The 20,579-nt window shown below is 38.4% G+C and overlaps 1 protein-coding gene across 1 annotated transcript in view; it reads right to left on the bottom strand.

Annotated features, from left to right (window-relative positions):
* The window catches only part of CFAP44 (cilia and flagella associated protein 44), a 148,285-nt gene that overhangs the window by 106,464 nt on the left and 21,242 nt on the right, over positions 1-20,579 (bottom strand). Inside the window, exons 6-9 of the mRNA XM_036243429.1 lie at positions 19,580-19,682; positions 15,276-15,492; positions 13,409-13,523; positions 1,584-1,748 (exon numbers count right to left, since the gene is read on the bottom strand). Coding sequence (XP_036099322.1) covers positions 1,584-1,748; positions 13,409-13,523; positions 15,276-15,492; positions 19,580-19,682 — 600 coding nt within the window. The remainder of the gene's footprint in view (positions 1-1,583; positions 1,749-13,408; positions 13,524-15,275; positions 15,493-19,579; positions 19,683-20,579) is intronic.

The raw sequence follows: 20,579 nt of genomic DNA, 5'->3' as shown, positions 1-20,579 counted from the left end.
GGACTTTGGAAAAGGAAGCAACCTTAGAAATCAGCAGTGTCCATGAAGGGATCCTGTGTGAAATATTTCATTTTTCTCTTGAGGACTTTTTCCCATGTGGTATCTTGACATTTTGGGGTGACATGTCTTGGAAGAAGTGACATAATATATTGCGTGACATAATATAGGACACAAAATAGTCTCAGAATAATGAGTAATATCTTACAAGATTAAATTTAACATGGTAAATGTAAAAAATTTATACTTGGGTTCAAAAAGCCTGTGGTAAGAGGGAAGATTATAGAAGATATGGCATAAACAATATATTAGACATAGTAAGTTCAATAGGTGTCAACAATGACCAGACTATTAAAAAGTGGTTTTACTTCTGATAATAACATGTCCTAAAGAATACCCAGAGAACACTTCCTACCACTTATGAAAGTCCCCAGAAGGAATCCGTGCCAAGGGGACCACAAGACAAATCAGGAGGCTCTAGGTTTGTCAGAAACAGCAGGGTACACACACCCAGAGGTGTGACCACAAACAGGAGAAACAATGTTCCAGCTTAGCCCACACTATGGGCAGGATGGTGTTTACAGGGGAGGACAAATGAGTTCACTAGTGTCAGGTACAAGGAGATGGAAGCATCCATAGCCAAATCCTCTCATCTTACCTTTTGAGTATTTTCCTGATTAGTAGTCTCAGTAAAAAATAACTAACAAGCCCTGGCCACGTGGCTGGGTCAACTGGAGTATTGTTCTGTACACCAAAAGGTTGTGGGTTCAATTCCCAGTCAGGGCACATGCCTAGGTTGCAGGTTTGATCCCTGGTGAGGTATGTACCAGAGGCAACCAATCGATGTTTCTTTCTCACATTGATATTGATCTTTCTCTCTCTTCCCTCTTCCACTCCCTCTTAAAAAAATAAAAATTTTTGAAAACACATCCTCAGGCAAAGATTTAAAACAAAAACAAAAACAAAAACAGAACAAATGTTTGGCATTTTTGTCCCTAGATAATTACCCATTCATATCAGGCATTTTGGTGGGACATCTGTGTTCACTGTTTATATTGTGCTAACATGGGCTTTCATTTTCTGAAGCTGCTATTTCAACAGTAGAATCAAAATAACAAAAGATCCCCTCAGAAAATGTCAGTGATCAGATGCTGTAAATTAATTTTGACTAGAATTCAAATATTACCACAAGAGAAACATTATTTAAAATAGTTGGCCCTGGGAGTAAATGACCACTGATCTCCTTCATAAAGTGACCTTCGCAAGAAATAAAAAACCAACACTGGCTGGTTTGGCTCAGCTGTTTGAGCACCGCCTGAGGACCAAAGAGTCTCAGGTTCAATTCCCAGACAAGGGTATGTTCCTGGGTTGCAGGTTTGATCCCCCACCCCAATCGGTCGAGGTTGTATGGGAAGCAACCAATCAATGTGTCTCCCCCACATCTAAAAAAAAAAAAAAAAATTAATGGAAAAAAATATCTTCAGGTAAGGATTAACAACAACAACAACAACAAAAACCACTTATAGAACCAACTGGATGATCTGCTTGGACGTGGATGCTACTTTTCAAGTAACAAGAAAACTTACCCTAACCCATCCATCTGAGCCAATCGTGATAACTTCACCTTCATCCAGCATTATCTGGTTAATGGGACCCTGGTGACAAGGCTTACTTTTAACTCGACAGAGCTCAACTTTGATGAGGCCAGCTTCCCAGACCAACATGTTGCCCCATTCTGTCCCTGAGAGCACCTGGCAGGTGTACAGAAAGGAAGGAATGCACATTCAGACAGACACATGTGTATATTTATTTCTCAAATAGCAGAAAAAAATGATTTTTTAAAAATTATTTTTCTTGATTATGACAGTAAAAATTTTAAATATTGAAAAAATAAGGTAATATAGAAATGAAAACTTACTGTCCTAGGAAGAGCCACTAATCACGCTTTGATATATTTCCACCGAGGGTTACACATCCTTTTCATTATGTGATTAGGCTGTATATTGCTGGTAATTTTTCAAACATATCTATTACATATTTCTTTGTATATCTCTTAAGGACATAATCCAGCAGTGGAATTACTGGGTTAAAAGTTAGAGGCATGCATCCAGTTACCTGCGGGACCTGTGGGGTTCTGAAGCACCAGAGAGGCCAGTGCAACCCAGCAGCCTATAACATTGGTATAGAGCCGGGTACCCAAAAAGGGACTGTGCGATCCACTTACCCACAGGACCTGCAGGGAGCTGGGGCACCAGGAAGGCCTGAGTGACCCAGCTGCACATAAGATGGGGATAGAGGATGTGAAAAATGTAGGTGGAGTGAATAGAAGCTACGCAGAGGATGTCTCAGGACCAAACAAGAATTACATCTAAAATAAAGACAAATCCTCTGAAAAAAAACAACAACAGAAAAGCAGCAGGACAGGACCATATAACCAGGGACACTGGTAGGATCTGCAAAGGCATGAGAGGGTGGTGGGCTGGGAGCCCATGGACAGCAGCAGTCTTAGCTGTGAGCAGCGCCCTTGGGGAATAAAGACCAAGCCTGCTCCACAGCACAGAGAGCAGAGAGCCAAGAGCCGGGACAGAGTGCTAAAATAGCCACAGTCACTCACCTGGGGGCTATGGAAGAGGGAAGGCAGACCAGGCTGGAACTCTGTGGGGACAACTGGGATTTGGAGGGCACTCAGAGTTTTTGCTGAGTTGTGGCCACAGAGGACGGTGGCCAGTGTACTCCTTCCCAGAGCTATGGAGAAAAGCAGCAGCCCAACCTCCCACTCAAAGATTCAGCCTTTCCCAGATGAGGCAAAGAAATGCAAATTGAGGCTGAATAACAACCAGCATCTAGCCCACCCTCTGGAAATCATCTTATGCAGAACACCAGGGCTACATTCCAAGGCACTGAGTAACTGAGACTACTAGCCACCAGGAAAAAGCTAGAGGATAACTGAACCTTTCCTGGGCTTGCAAATCTACCCAGGAAAGTATGACTTGACAGTGGTGTTTAATGTGGGCCCACACAGGCTCATCCAAACTCGGTAGAAGGAGCCACAAACAGCAGAACACCAACACCCTAAGGGAAAATTAGGCAGGCTCCAAAACCCACTGAGATAGCCAAAATGGTGAAACAAAGAAACAAATCCCAAATGAAAGAACAAGAGAATTCTATCAAAGATGAGATCAATGAAATGCAGCTAAGCAAATTATCAGAGTTAGAGTTCAGAGCCATGATCTTGTGGAAGCTCAACAGCATGAGTAAGGACATCAGCACCATGAGTAGAGATATAGCAACATTAAAAACCAACCGAGTGGAAATAAAGAATGACATACCAGAAATTAAGAACACATTGGAAGGACTAACCAGCAGAGTAGAGGAAGCTGAGGACTGGATCAGTGAATTAGAAGACAGGGTAGTAAAAAAAATCAACCAATCAGAAAACCAAAAGGAAAAAACAATTAAGAAACAGGAAGACAGCTTAAGAGAACTGTGGGACAACTGGAGACGTAATAACATTCATATCATAGGAGTCCCCAAATAGGAAGACAATGGGCAAGGGTTAGAGAATATATTTGAAGAAATAGTGACAGAAAACTTTCCTAACATGGTGAAGGAAGAAGGCATTCAAGTTCAAGAAGCACAGAGGCCCAAGTAAGAAGAACCCAAACAGGCCCACACCAAGACACATAGTAATTAAAATGCCAAAAATTAAACACAAAGAAAGAATCCTAAAGGCAGCAAGAGATAAGCAACCAGTTACCGACAAAGGAAACCCCATAAGGGTCTCAGCTGACTTCTCAACAGAAACACTACAGGTCAAAAGGGAGTGGCATGAAGTAATCAAGGTCATGAAAAACAAGGATCTGAATCCAAGACAACTCTACCAGCAAGGCTATCATTCAAAATAGAAGGTCAGATAGAGCTTTCCAGACAAACAAGGATTCAGGAATATATTAACAACAAACCAGCACTGCAATATATGCTAAAAGGACTGCTGTAATTAGTAGAAGAAATAGGAAGAAAAATAGAACCACACTAAACAAAAATGGCAATAAATAAGTACATATCAATAATCACCTTAAATGTGAATGGTTTGAATGCTCCAATAAAAAGACACAGAGTAGCAGACTGGATAAGAAAGCACAACTCACATATACGTTGTTTACAAGAAACTCACCTCACAACAAAAGACTCACATAGGTTGAAAGTGAAGGGATGGGAAAAAAATCTTTCAAGAAAATGGAAAGCCAAAAAAAGCTGGGGTAGCAATACTCATATCTGATAAAGTAGATTTCAAAATGAAGGCCATAACTAGAGACAAAGAAAGCCACTACATAATATTAAAAGGATCTATCCAACAGGAAGATATATCCTTGGTAAACATATACACACCCAAATTAGGAGCACCAACATATATTAAAAATCTTTTGGAGGACTTCAAAGGAGAAATCAACAGCAATACAATCATAGCAGGGGACTTTTATACCCCGCTGACATCACTAGATAGATCTCCTAGACAAAAAATTAACAAGAAAATACAGATTCTAAATGAAGCGCTAGATCAAATGGATTTAACAGATATCTACAGAGAATTACACCCCAAAACCACAGAATTCACATTCTTCTTAAGTGCATATGGGACATTCTCAAAGATAGACCACATTTTAGGTCACAAACTAAGTCTCTACAAGTTCAAGAAGATTGAAATCATATCAAGCATCTTCTCAGATCACAGTGGCATGCAACTAGAAATCCATTGCAACAAGAATATGCAAAGACATTTGAAAACATGGAAGCTAAATAGCATGTTATTGAACAATGAATGGGTTACCACCATGGAGATCAGGGAAGAAAGTAAAAAATTTCTGGAAACCAATGAAAATGAACACACAAGAACACAAAATCTATGGAATGCAGGGAAAGCAGTTCTGAGAGGGAAGTTCAGAGCACTACAGGCCTACCTTAAGAGGCAAGAAAAATTTCTAATAGACTATCTAACCTTACAACTTAAAGAACTAGAAAGCAAACAGAAAGAAAACCCCATAGTAAGTGAAGGAAGAAAATAGTAAAGATCAGCCCTGTCCGGTTTGGCTCAGCGGTTAGAGCGTCGGCCTGTGGTCCTGAGAGACCCGGGTTCGGTTCCCGCTAAGGGCGCGTACCTCGGTTGCAGTTTGTCCCCGGCCCTGGTCGGTTGTGCAGGTGGCAGCCACTCGATGTGTTCCTTTCACATCGATGTTTCTCTCTCTCTCTCTGTTCCTCTCTCTCCCTCCCACTCTACCTGAACAAAAATAAATAAATAAATAAATAAATAAATAAATAAATAAATAAATAAATAAATAAATAGAAAATAGTAAAGATCAGAGCAGAAATAATGACATGGAGACCAAAAATACAATTCAAAGGATCAATGAAACAAAGAGCTGGTTCTTTGAAAAGATAAACAAGATTGATGGACTGTTAGCTAGATTCACCAAGAAACAAAGAGAGAGAACCCAAATGTACAAAATCAGAAATGAAAGAGGAGAAATAATAACTGACACCACAGAAATACAAAGGATTATTAACAAATATTATGAACAATTATACAGCAACAAATTCAACAATCTAAGCTAAATGGACCAATTTCTAGAAACACATAGTCTTCCAAAACTGAACCGGAAAGAGATAGAAAACTTGAACAGACCAACAACAACAGAAGAAATTGAAGATGTAATCAAGACTCTCCCAGCAAACAAGAGCCCAGGCCCGGACAGATTCATGGGGGAATTTTACTGAACATTCAAAGAAGAACTAATACTCATTTTCCTCAAACTATTTCTAAAAATACAAGAAGAAGGAAGACTTCCAAACTCATTTTATGAGGCCAGCATAATTCTAATTCCAAAACCAGAAAAAGACACTACAAAGAAAGAAAACTACAGATCAATATCCCTGATGAACACAGATGCCAAAATTCTTAACAAAATACTAACAAATCAAATCCATCAATACATCAAAAAAATTGCTCACCATGACCAAGTGGGATTCATCCCAGGGATGCAAGGCTGGTACAATATTCACAAATCAATAAATGTGATACACCACATAAACAAAATGAAAGATAAAAATCATATGATCATAACAATAGATGCCAAAAAAGCTTTTGACAAAATCCAGCACCCATTTCTGATAAAAACGCTCAGCCATGTGGGAATAGAGGGATCATATCTCGACATAATAAAGGCCATATATGAAAGACCTTCAGCCAACATCATACTTAATGGGCAAAAATTACAAGCATTTCCCTTAAGAACAGGAACAAGGCAAGGATGCCCACTTTCGCCACTCTTATTTAACATAGTACTGGAAGTTTTAGCCACAGCAATCAGACAGGAAGAAAAAATAAAAGGGTTCCAAATGGAAAAGGAAGAAGTGAAACTGTCATTATTTGCAGATGACATGATACTATATGTAGAAAACCCCAAAGACTCCATCAAAAATTTACTAGACTTAATAAATGAATTTGGCAAAGTAGCAGGATACAAAATTAACATCAAGAAATCGTTCACATTCTTATACACAAATGATGGACTCACAGAAAGAGAAACTAAAAAAAACAATCCCACTTACCATCGTGGCAAAAAAATTAAGATACCTAGGAATAAACTTAACCAAAGAAATAAAGGACCTATTTGCAGAAAACTACAGGTCACTGAAAAAAGAAATAGAGGAAGATATTTAAAAAGTGGAAGCACATACCCTGTTCATGGATTGGAAAAACTAACAGCATTAAAATGTCCATATTACCCAAAGCAACCTATAGATTCAATGCAATCCCCATCAAAATACCAACAACATACTTCACAGAACTAGAACAAATATTTCAAAAGTTCATATGGAACCAAAGGAGACCTCAAATAACCACAGCAATCTTGAAAAAGAAGAACAAAGTTGGAGCGATCACATTACCAGATTTCAGGTTATACTACAAAGCCACTGTAATCAAACCGGCCTGGTACTGGCACCAGAACAGGCATATAGACCAGTGGAACAGAACAGAGAACCCAGAAATGGACCCAAGGTAATATGCTCAATTAATATTTGGCAAAAGTGGCAAGAGTATACAGTGGAGTAAAGACAGTCTCTTTAACAAATGGTGTTGGGATAATTGGAAAGCTACATGCAAAAAAATGAAACTAGACCATCAACTTACACCATACATAAGAATAAACTCAAAATGGATAAAAGACTTAAATGTGACTATGAATCCATAAAAATCCTAGAAGAAAATGTAGGCAACAAAATTTCAGACATCATACGCAGCAGAATTTTCACTGACACATCACCTAAGGCAACAGAAACAAAGGAGAAAATGAACACATGGGACTACATCAAACACAAAAGCTTCTGCACAGCAAAAGATACAATTATCAAAATGGAAAGGCAACCCACTGTACGGTAGAGCATATTTGCCAATGATATAGCAGATAAGGGGTTAATTTCCAACACATATAGAGTGCTCATATAACTCCACAAAAGAAAGACAAAGAACCCAATTAAAAAATGGGCAGATGAACTAAATAAACACCTCTCCAAACAGGACATACAAATGCCTAACAGACATATGAAGAAATGCTCAACATCACTAATCATCAGAGAGATGCAAATTAAAACAACAATGAGGTATCACCTCACACCTGTCAGAATGCCCACCATCAACAAATCACCAAATAACAAGTGTTGGCGAGGGTGTGGAGAAAAGGGGACTCTAGTACACTGCTGGTGGGAATGCAGACTGGTGCAGCCACTATGGAAAACAATATGGTGTTACCTCAAAAAATTAATAATTGAACTTCCATTTGACCCAGTGATCCCACTTCTAGGAATATATCCTAAGAAGCCTGAAACACCAATCAGAAAGAATATATGTACCCCCATGTTTGTAGCAGCACTATTTACAACAGCTAAGATCTGGAAACAACCCAAATGTCCATCAGTAGACAAATGAATAAAAAAGCAGTGGTACATATACACAATAGAGTACTATGCAGCTGTAAGAAAGTAAGATCTCTTATCCTTTGAGACATGGAGGGACCTGGAGAGTATTATCCTAAGCGAAACAAGCCAAACAGAGAAAGACAAGTATCCTATGATCTCACTTATTTGTGGAATATAATGAACATAACAGTCTGAGGAATGGGGTAATCCCAGAGATGTGGAAGTGGGGTACAGACTGACAATCCCCAGAAGAGGGTGTGGTCGAGGAGAGATAAACCACAGAACTTATATGCATGTATGCATGAACAATGGACATGGACAACAAAGCTGGGGACATGGTTGGGGGGGGAATCAGTGGGGGGAAAAGGAGAAATATCTGTAACAAAAATTAATTAATTAATCAGTTAATTTTTTTTAAAAAGCAGACACTGTCACAACCAAGATGAACCTAAGGAGACATAATTGTCATAGGCACTGTGGTATCATAGATGGAGTTCTGAGACAGAAAAAAAGCATTACATCAAAACTATGAAAATTTACATAAACTATGGATTTTAGTTAATAATACTATGTCAGTACTAAGTCATTAACTATGACAAATATTACATAATGATGTAAGATCTTAATAATATGTGGAAATTATGTGGGGGATAGTATATATGAACTCTGTTATTTGATTATTTTTTCTATATATCTTAAAGTCTTCCAAAAATAAAGTTTATTCATTAAAAAAAAAAGAAAAGTTAGAGGTATGTTTAAAATTCTTGATAGATGAGATTCTACTTTTTAAATATGGGACATTTAACATGTGTTACCTAAAAAGTTAATACTAATGGAGTATTTACTCTGGGCTGAGAACTGCTTGAGCACTTTACATAAAGTTATTTAATCCTAAGAACCATATGAACTAGGTACATTTATTGGAGATAACATGTCCAGTTGTGCAAGTCAGGCACTTTATTTTTCCAGGAGAAAGAGCTTTTCTCTTCACATAAAACCATATGAGCCAGGGGATGTCCTGACTATTATTATCCCCATTTTACAAAAGGAAAATAATGGAAGAATAGAACATTTAAGTATCTTGCCCAAAATTAATCAGAAGGGTCAGGATGCTAACCCACACACAGTGGCTCTAAAGCTCCTGTTCTGACTACCCATGCCTCAGAAGACAGATGCTGCGGTAAACAGAGTTAAACACATTTCTTTTTTTCTAGGACTCCTTGGATGCTTTAACACAAAAGTATTCATTGGGAATCACCAAAAGGAATCACCAAGAAGGAATTTGAAGAGGGACTCTTATTTTCATGGAGCTGCTGTGCAGACTAATGTTTCATGAAATGCCCTTTGGGAAACTAATTCCTGCCTGCTCACTCTAGGATTCTGCATCCCCACTTCCCTCTCACCTGGAGTAACTTACAACCTCACTCACTCTTTTCTACCTCTTTGTCTACCTGTTCTTATCTATTTTGCCTACTATGAAGCTTCAGCCCACTTGTGGTAAAGTATTTATTTAGACTTGGTTTCTTCTGTCCAGTGAATAAAGCCACCAAAAGTCAACAAAGCCTTTAGGGTATTCTTTTCTGAAATGTCATTCATGTCCAGCTTTTCTTTCCCATTTGTCCTGAGAAAAGTCTAGGTCTTCACCACCTCTTCTTAGAGGAAGACAACATCTTCCTTCATAGTTTGTCTCCTTGACTCCGGATTTCCCTTTCTCTTATTCACCTGGCATTGTGTGGCCAAACTTATATATAACTTCTTTCATTTGCGACTCTACTCTTCCAATATGTAATAGTTCTGCCTGGCTATTAAACCCCTGCATACACTAGGATCGAACCACACTTCTCAAGCTAACTTCCCACTCTTTCCCAATGTGAATACTTTATTCTAATAATCCCTCTAAATATCTGATTATTTATTCCTAATGCTAAACATTTCCTTTTGTGGCTCTCTTACTTAAAAATACTTCTTCTCTCTCCTACATCTACACAAACTCTACTGAACCTTTAAAAAATATATCTCATACCATGTTTTTAACAAAGATTATATTAATCTTTATGTAGCTTAATTCTTACAATATTCAGAATTTGAAGGTGGAATAATTTATGATCATCCTATAAGTCTGGATATACTATAGTATAGCCAGCACCCAATGCTTCTTATTTCTTGCTACTCACCATGACTTCGAATTAAGAATATCCCACTAGATAGAGAACTAGACCATTTGTTCCTGAGAGTAATATTTGTACTCTGGCATTTGCTTATAATTTAGATGATCACAAATAACTAATCCTAATAGGAAACCAAATACAATATTAATGAATAACTGATTCTATAGGCAATATCCCTATAAATTTTGTAAGAGAGAAAGTAATCTATTAAAAATAAAATAATGGAGAGGAAGTTTGTGTAACTGAAGCAAAGATTTGGCTTTCTCACTTCTCACCCCATATTGCAGAAAACAGCCTGATGTTCTGGAATTACAAGAAATTTGAGGAGATCCAAAATGTCAATGGAGTTAATGGAAGCTATACAGACTGTCTCCCAGGACAAAACTGGAATTACAACTAAAATAAAGAGAAGTCATGTAGAAAAAACAACTGAAGAGCAGCTGGAGAGAAGCCTTACAACCAGGGATGTAAAGAGGACCCCAAATCAAGACTGGTAGGAGCTGTGGAGGCACAAGAGGACTGGCTGGGTGCCCACGGGCATCAGCTGAGGGCTGTCTTAGCTGTGAGCAGTTCTCTCTGACAAGTTGGGGGTTAAAACCCCAAGCCAGCTCCCCAGCACAGAGTGGCAGAACAGGGAAAGCTGCCCATATAACACCTGGCTGAGAAAAATCATCAGAGCAGAGGCTTTGTCCAGCAGGGAGAGGTGCAGGGAACACAGGCACTTCCCTGAAGGGTCAGTGCACTAAATTACAGCTACAGCCATTTACCTTGGGCTCCAGCAGAGGGAGGGCAGACTGGACTGGAACTGTATGGGGAGAGTTGGGGATTCATGGCACTGAAGAGAAAGCTGGGAAGGAGGCCATCAGAAACTCTATGCTGAATCACTCCTCTACAAGACAGTAGCCATATTTCCCAAAAAGCCCCCTCCCAGAGCAGCTGTAGCCTGGGGGAGAAGCAACTGCCCCTCTCTCGAGAATTTAACACCACCAGGCCTGGAGAAGTACAACCTGTTACTTTAAAGTATTAACAGCCAAACTACCAGCAAGCCAGTAGGCAGAGATGAGATTCTGAAGGCTTTGAGCCTTGGGCCTGACCGTCAGGCATATCGGTCAACGGAATAGAACAGAGAACCCAGAAATTGACCCAAGACATTATGCTCAACTAATATTTGACAAAGTTGGCAAGATCATACAATGGAGTAAAGACAGTCTCTTTAATAAATGGTGTTGGGAAAATTAGACAGCTACATGCAAAAAAAGAAAACTAGACCACCAACTTACACTATACACGAGAACAAACTCAAAATGGACAAGAGTCTTAAATGTCATTCATGAATGCATAAAAATCTTAGAATAAATGTAGACAACAAAATCTCAAACATCACACACAGCAGAATTTTCACTGATATATCACCTAGGGCAAGAGAAACAAAGGAATAAATGAACACATTGGACTACATCAACTAAAAAGCTTCTTCGCAGCAAAAGAAACAAGCATCAAAATGGAAAGGGAATCCACTATATGGGACAGCATAATTGCCAATGATACATCAGATAAGGGGTTAATCTCCAAGATATATAGAATACTCATACAACTCAACAAAAGGAAGACAAAGAATCCAATTAAAATGGGCAGAGGACCTAAATAGACACCTCTCCAAACAGTACATACAAATGCCCAAGAGACATATGAAAAATGCTCAGCATCACTAATCATCAGAGAGATGCAAATTAAAACAACAATGAGGTATCATCTCACACCTGCCAGAATGGCCACCATCAAAAATCATCAAACAATGCCTGGCCAGTGAGGTTCAGTGGTTGAGCATGAACCCATGCACCAAGAGGTCACCAGTTTGATTCCTGGTCATGGCACATGCCCAGGTTATGGGCCAAAACCTCAGTGGAGGGCATGCAGGAGGTGGCCAATCAATGGTCTCTCTCATGGATGTTTCCATCTCTCTCTTCCTCTCCTTTCCTCTCTCTCTAAAATCAATAAAGAAAAACAATGAATTTTAAAATAATCGTCAAACAACAAACACTGGCAAGGGTGTGGAGAAAAGGAGACTCTAGTACACTGCTGATGGGAATGCAGACTGGTGCGGCCACTATGGAAAACAATATGGAATTTTCTCAAAAAATTAAAACTGAAACTGCCATTTGACCCAGTGATCCCACTTCTAGGAATATATCCTAAGAAGTCTGAAACACCAATCAGAAAGAATATATACACCCCTATGTTCATAGCAGCACTATTTACAATTGCTAAGATCTGGAAACCATTGTGACCATCAATAGATAAGTAGATTTTAAAACTGTGGTACATATATACAATGGAATACTGTGCAGCTGTAAGGAAGAAAGATATCTTATCCTTTGAGATGACATGGAGGGACCTGGAGAATATTATGCTAAGTGAAATAAGTCAATAAGAGAAAGACAAATGTCACATGATCTCACTTATTTGTAGAATATAATGAACAAAATAAGGTGATGAATAAAATAGACCCAGAAACATAGAAGTAGGGATCAGACTGACAAACCTCAGAGGAAGGGAGTGGTGAAAGTGGTGGTAGCAGGAAGAGATAAACCAAAGGACTTAAATGCATATGTGCATAACCAATGGCCATTGACGACAATAATGTGAAGGGGGGGGGGCAGGGAGGAGGGTGTCAGTGGGGGAAGAAGGAGAAATATATGTAATAAAAATTAATTAATTATTAGAATTAATTTAAATTTTTAATTAAGAATAATGAATTATAGTTGCAGTATTGCAGCTATTACCATAAAGTTGCTCAATCTTGCTGAATAATAATCTGACAGTAAAAACAAAAGCCACAAGACAGTATATAACCTTTGACCCAGTAAATCCTCTGGAAGCATCATGGCAAAGAAAAGAGAGGAGAAAGATAAACAATATAAACATTGCAACTCCATGACACAATTAAAGTGACAAGTATGCCACTATATTAATATATGAAAATGCTTGCATACTTTATGTGTGTATAATACTCAGTAAAAATAGAACCAGTGAATAATATGTACATGTGGCTTATGATAATTTCATGGAAATATATTAATTAAAATTGATAATCTTGAGGCAAAATTAAATGTTCACTATATTCACAATTATAGTATTTGTTATTGCTAATTATTGGGAGTGCTTTTTAGAATGTATAGTACGCCTTCATATGTGTAATTGAAACATATATAATGTTTTCAACATATGTACATAAAAGCTTATTATTGTAGAATAGAGGCTGTACTCACCTTCCCATCTGGGAGCTCCATGTAACCTTCTATATCACTAGTCGTTGTTTTGCCAAATCGACCTAGTGAACCCTGAAGCTTGAGACCAGTGAATGTTACAGCCATTTCCCAGAATCTGCAGACAAGAAAGACTGAATGTACCTGTCTCAAATAACTTTTTTAAAATTTTAATATGATCCAAGCATTTATATATGTCAGTCACATATGTTACATTTATATCCATTCATCCTATTAATATGCATGAAGGATCTACTACCTGTCAGGTGAAGTTCTAGGCAATATGAATTCAGCATTGAGCAAAATAAACAAACAAAAGTCCTTGCCTTTGTAGCTCTTATATTTTAGAGCTGTGCTGTGCTACGCCATAAGCATTAGCCAAGTTGGATTAATTTAGAATTAAAGTAATTATATAAAATTTAAAAGTCAGTGTCTCAGTCAGACCAGCCAGTTTCAGGTGCTCTATAGCTCCACATGGCCAGTGTCCACTGGACTGGACAGCACAGAACACTTCCACCCTGGCAGAAAGTTCTACTGGATAATAATGTTCTAGAGGACGTAAATGTTTTCCCAAAATTCCAGTTTACTTGCTGCGTAACTTTAAGTTACTTTCTTGACCACAGTGTGCCTTCATTTTCTTGTGTATAAAATGGGAATATTAGTAGCACCTACCTCATAAAATTGTTGAAAAATTATTAGAACAGTGCCTAGCACATAAAAGCAATCATAAAATAAATGTTAGTTATCACTAACATGGTCTTATTAATAGTCTAAACAAATGTACAGTCAGAATGATAAAAACCACATAGAAAAATAATCTTGCCTATCAACTGGATATAAAATAGATAATGGAAGGTATCAACAAGCCAACAATATGAAGCCAAAACCTAAGTGACCAAATTTCTTCTCCAAGGACATGGTAGGTCCCCTGATCATTTGTTTCCATATGGTCTGTGTTTCTCTTACAGCAATTCACACATGATTGTGTTTGATGTTTATCTTTCCCCAAAGATACAGTGCACAGAAAACATGCACTTTATTAAATGATGGGGAAATGTAAGGAAATGCACATTTTTAGCGTATAGCTAGCAAAGGGTTACTAGAGAATTCCTCCAAGATTGCATTTAAAAATATGTCCAATTATTCTATATTTCTAATGAATGAATAAGAAGACCAGGTTTCACTGGAATAAGAATCATTTAGCATACATAAAAAACATATTTCATAATGAGACACTGGAATCATGTTATGCGCAGCTTGAGGGTAGTGGTAGAAGATTGTTTAATAAATGCATGAGACAGGGTAAAACAAAACAAAAAAAAAGGACAAAATCATTTCCATCCTGGAAATAGAACAGGATATGAGATAGTGAAAAAGATACAGAATTTAGAGTCAAAGACCTGAGATCAAGAGTAAGTTCTGCTACTCTTTAGTATTGAGGGGCCTGTGTCAGGAATGATTCTGTTGTAATTTGTGTTACAACAGATAAAGACGGAGTTCAGAGATGCCGAAATGACATCTCCGTTACAATCTTGCTATGAACAACAAATTTAAGAGTAAATGTGAAGGTACAATCATGAATTTGAAAATACCATGCCAATGTTAGGATGAAAATATACAAACTGTTTTAGGAGATAAAGCCTCCAAAAAGGCAGCCGACTAGATGTAAAAGCCCTTCTTTTACCTGTGCTGTCTGCAGTAATAAGTCCTCGTATCAAATCAGAACAGCTAGGCTACTAGTTAGCTTTAAAAAGAACACAGTAAACGTATCCTAATGTTAACATCAGCAAAAATGTCTCCAGCTGGTCCATCCTCTTAGAAAATACCCTAACTATAATCTGGCAGCACCTGTTTCAGTCGCACAACCTACTTGATATGGCCTGACCCTGCTGTGGTGAGCTGTGCATCCTCTTCAGGATTGAAAGTAACCTTAAAAACCTCCTGGGAAAAAGCTTTTGTCCTCAGTATGGGCTGTTCCTCTCTCCAATTCCAGATGGTCAGTGTGTGATCAGGGTTGCCACCAACAGAAGCCAGCAATGTGCCGCTGTAGTTAAAGTCCACGTAAGCATAGACCAGGTCAGTCCCATCTGCAAGGATGAATGTTGAGTAATGAACAGGTGCAACATTTATTTCATTTTCAAAAGTGTATTATTTAATCCCTGGCCAATTTGGCTCAGCAGCTAGAGCATCAGCCTGCAGTCCGGAGAGACTAAGGGCACGTACCTCAGTTGCAGTTTGTCCCTGGCCCTGGTTGGGGTTGTGTGGGTGGCAGCCAATCGATGTGTCTCTCTCTCTTCCTCCCTCTCTCTCTCTCACTCTATGAATGCAAAAAGCATCCTCAGGTGAGGATTAAAAAAAAAAGTGTATTATTTAAAACACACACAGGAGATATAGAGACAGAATAAGAGAGAGAGAGAATGTGCCTCCTTGATGATGTGTATTGATGGAAGAATGCCAAGAATCCCCTAAATAAATAATTATAAAAATCATTCATCATCTTCGGTTTTAGAAAGAACTACATAATATGAGGCGGAGGGTAAATAAATCTAAATTACATTTTGCATGAGATAATCAACCTGAGAAAATATTCCATTTTATATAGTGGGTAAGGGGAGCACAAAAGCATGTTAGCAGAAAGAACTCAACCTATAATTTAAAATTTGCCACTGGAAAAAACAATCACAAAATAAAAGCTGATGACTTCAGGTTTCCACATAAGGAACTAGGAATTCACAACTCCATCCTAACAACAAGTAAAAAGCTGAACAGACTGAAGAAAAATCAACAACTCTTCTTGGGTCCACAGGACATAGAGCAAACTGTTACCCCCAAGACTGGAAAACTGACAGGTAAATACAGGGATTTGCAACTTACCAGAGCAGAGACTCAGGTGTAAAAACAGCCAAACAGTGTCAGGATAGAAACCTGAACTATAACAGATGAATTGATGGAAGCTCAGTGTGGACAGATCTGAGAGTTAAAAACTTCAGGGGACCCCGTCAATATTGTGAGATTTTCCTCCAAGAGCTTGACCAGGTTCCCATGATAAATATTTGATGGACTTAGTAGCAGACTGGACACAGGGGAGGGAAGAATCTCTGAGTTAGAGTCTATGTCAACAGAAACTTCCAGGGGAGGGGAAAAGGAGTCTTTGGAAATTCCCCCAGCACTCTGTGCTGAATAAGACCTGCCCTCAGGAGAAACTAATTAACCAGCACCCATGATTCTGGAGTATAAAGAGAATGTACCTGAAACCCAGGTGTACTTGTTTACTGCACTCTGCTTAACACACTTCACAGATGCTTCAGTTATACAAACTGAAGACAAGCCCTCCACCCACAAAAAGATCACAGCTCACGTTATTGCGGTATTTGCTTGATTGCAGTAGTATGGGCCCAAACCTGCAATATCCCCAAGGTATGCCTGTCCCCAACCCAAGCCCACTCTAGTCATCCTGTCCCACCTTGGGGGTACAAAAATACTGAAAAACACCCTGGCCAGTTTGGCTCAGTGGTTAGAGCGTCGGCCTGCGGTCCGGAGAGACCCGGGTTCGGTTCCCACTAAGGGCATGTACCTCGGTTGCAGTTTGTCCCCGGCCCTGGTTGGTCGTGCGGGTGGCAGCCACTCGATGTGTCCCTTTCACATCGATGTTTCCCTCTCTCTCTCCCTCCCACTCTATCTGTACAAAAAATGGAAAAGTATCCTTGGGTGAGGATAAAAAAAAATATATATATACTGAAAAACATTTACAAAGTTCACAGTTCAGAAGCACAGGCTCACTAAAAATAGAGACCTAATCATAGGACTATAGGACACTTCCCCTCCTCCTACACCTTATCATCACATCTAAAGACCTACTTAAAGAACTTCTTACCCAGTATATCACCTCTGGCTCTCCAGAAAAAATTACACAGCATACCAAATGCATAAAACACAGTTTGAAGAGACAGAGCAAGCATCAGAACCAGACACAGCAGGGAGTTGGAATTATTAGATCAAGAATTTAAAACAACCATGATTAATATGCTAAGGGCTCTAATGGATAACACAAACAAATGGGCAAGCCGTGCCAGTGTGGCTCATGTGGTTGAGCATCATCTCATGCACCAAAAGGCTGCCCGTTGGATTCCCAGTCAGAGCACATGCCTGGGTTGTGGGAGCAATCCCTCGTAAGGGGTGTGCAGGAGGCAGCCAATGGATGTTTCTCTCTCCCATTGATGTTTCTTTCTTTCTCCCTCTTCCTTCCTCTCTCTCCAAAATCAATAAAAACCTTTTTTAAAAAGTTTAATAAAAGAGAACAGATGGGCAATGTAAGCAGAGACATGGAAATCCTAAGAGAGAACAACAACAACAAAAAAGAAATGTTAGAGATCAAAAACCCTGTAACATAAATGAAGAATGCCTTTGATGGGCTTAGTAGCAGACTGGACACAGGGGAGGGAACAATCTCTGAGTGAAAGTCTATGTCAACAGAAACTTCCAAAACTGAAAAGCAAAGAGAACAAAGGTGGATAAAAACAGAACAGACTATCCAAGGGCTGCGGGACAACTACAAAAGATTTAACATATGTGTAATGGGAATTCCAGAAGGAGAAGAAAGAAAAGAACAGAAGAAATATTTGAAACAGTAATGACAGAGAACTTCCCCAAAAGTAATGTCAGACACTGAACCATGGATCCAGGAAGCTCAGAGAACACCAATCAGGATAATCACCCCCAAAACTATAGAAAATGAAAAATAAAGGAAGTCTTGAAAGAAGCTAGAAGCGGGAGCAGGGAACACCTTACTTACAGAAGAAACAAGATAATAATCTGATTACTCCTTACAAACCATGCAAACAAGGAGAACATGGAATAAAATTATTTAAAGGCCAGAGAAACACCAACCTAGAATTCTGTACCCAGTAAAATTACCTTTCAGGAGTGACAAGTAAAGACTTTCTCAGATGGACATAGAGGAAATTTGTTTCCAGTAGACCTGCCTCGTAAAAAGTGCTGAGAAGTTCTTTAGAAAAAAGGAAAATAAGGTAGGTCAGAAACTCAGATATACACAGAGAAAGGAAGAACATCAAAGGAATATGTGAAAGTAAAATTAAAACTTTTATTTTTCTTATTCTTAATTGTTGTAACAGATAACAGTTTGTTCAAAATAATAATAGCAACAATGTATTTGATTATGGATGCTTATGTATAAATGTATGCTTATATATAAGAAAAATGAAAGACAGCAGTGATATAAGGGACTGGAGGGAAGAATGAGGATTATTTTGTTATTATAAGGTACTCACACTACCTGTGAAGTGGTATAATGTTATTTGAAAGTAGACCTGGATTAGTTGTAAATGTATATTGCAAACTCTAGGGCAACCACCAAAAAAAGCTTAAAAAAGAAGTATAACATATGCTAAGGAAAAAAATGGAATAATATAAAATACTCAATTAAAACCACAAAAGGCAAGGGGAAAAAGTGAAAGAAAAAACCAGGACCAATGTACAAGGACAACAAATAGAAAACTAACAAATACAGATATTACTCCAACTATATAAATAATTACTTTGAATGTCAGTGGTCTAAATGTTCCGATTAAGAGACAGAGATTGTCACAGTGAATCAAAAAACATGACCCAACTATATATTAAATATAAAGACATGTAGATTAAAAGTAAATGTTCGGAGAAAAATATACTTTCCTAACACTAATCAAAAGAAAGCAGGAGTAGCTCTACTAATTTCAGACAGAGCAGACTTCAAAGTGAGGAAAATTATCAGGGATAAAGAAGGGCATTACCTAATGATAAAGGGTTTCAATTAGCATGTATGCCCCTAACAACGGAGCATCAAACTACATGAGGCAAAAACAGACATAAACCTCAAGAAGAAGCGGATGAATCTACTATGATATTTGGAGACTTCAACACTTGTCTCTCGGACCTAACAGGCATGTCCTACAAACTTCAGACTTGCCAGCCCCCACAACTGCATAAGCCATTTCCTTTACATAAAGGGGGAAAAAATAGTAGATTCCAAGGACTTAGGGTTGAGACTATATATCTCTTTGATCTTGTACTCATTCTGATTCTCTGGAAGACCCTGACTGATATAATAATGTTACATGTTCTTCAGAATGTTGTTAAACTTGAACACCAGTGTTTTAAAGATTCTACTGGACTCACCTCGAAGGATTCTGTAGGGCCTCAGAGAAGGATATTCATAGATAATAATCTTTGGGGAAACTCCTTTTTCAGCTACTGCGAAGTAAGTTTTATCAGTGTGAACCTACAAAAAAAAAATCTCACTAAAATAATAAAACAAAGATTTTCCATATAAATAGTCCTATTAATGCAATATTCAGCAACTGTTATTTTATAATTTATTAGAATCCACTCCAATAGAAAACTAAAAAAAGGGCATCTGATAAATACTTGATGATTAATATGATTTAAAAAAATTTTTTTTTCCTTTATTGATATTAGAGAGAGAGGAAGTGAGAGGAAGAGAGAGACAGAAACATTGATGAGAGAGAACATTGATTGGCTGCCTCCTGCATGCCTCTCACTGGGTATGCGGCCCACAACCTGGGCATGTGTCCTGACGGGGAATCGAACCTGCAACCTCTTGGTGCATGGGTCTACACAACCACTGAGCTACACCAGCTGGACTGATTAATATGAGTTAACTGAAAACTAGAATACTCATTTTAGGTTTTACTTTCATTAATAGAGTCATATCCAACTCTAAACATTTCAAAATTGCTTTCAGAAGAGCTAGAACAGGGATTCTCAACTTTTAGAGTGCTCCAGAATCACAGGGGAGGGCTGTTTAAGCACAGACTGCAAGTCCCACCACCAGAGTTTCTGATTCAGTAAATCAGGGCTGGGGCCCAAGGATGTGCATTTACATTTCTACTGTGTTCCCAGGTGATGTTGATGCTGCGGTCTGAAAACCACTCTTTGAGAACTACTCATTTACATGAATTGCTTAAAAAAGAGTAAATGGGTAGCCAAAAAGAATAAAAATAGGTTGCTATAAGAATAAGCTATTTCAAACACATATTCTACTTATACATTTTCAGTCACTATTTCTCAACTCCTGATTATATACCTAAGGACAAGGAGCTGGGTTCTGATCATGACTGCACTGGAAGTTCTGGTACCCAAGATAATGTTGCAGCTC

This window comes from Molossus molossus, unplaced genomic scaffold (assembly GCF_014108415.1).
Source record: "Molossus molossus isolate mMolMol1 unplaced genomic scaffold, mMolMol1.p scaffold_m16_p_5, whole genome shotgun sequence".
NCBI lineage: Eukaryota > Metazoa > Chordata > Mammalia > Chiroptera > Molossidae > Molossus > Molossus molossus.
Note: the sequence above shows the minus strand (reverse complement) of the source record. Positions and strands in the feature narration are given on the sequence as shown.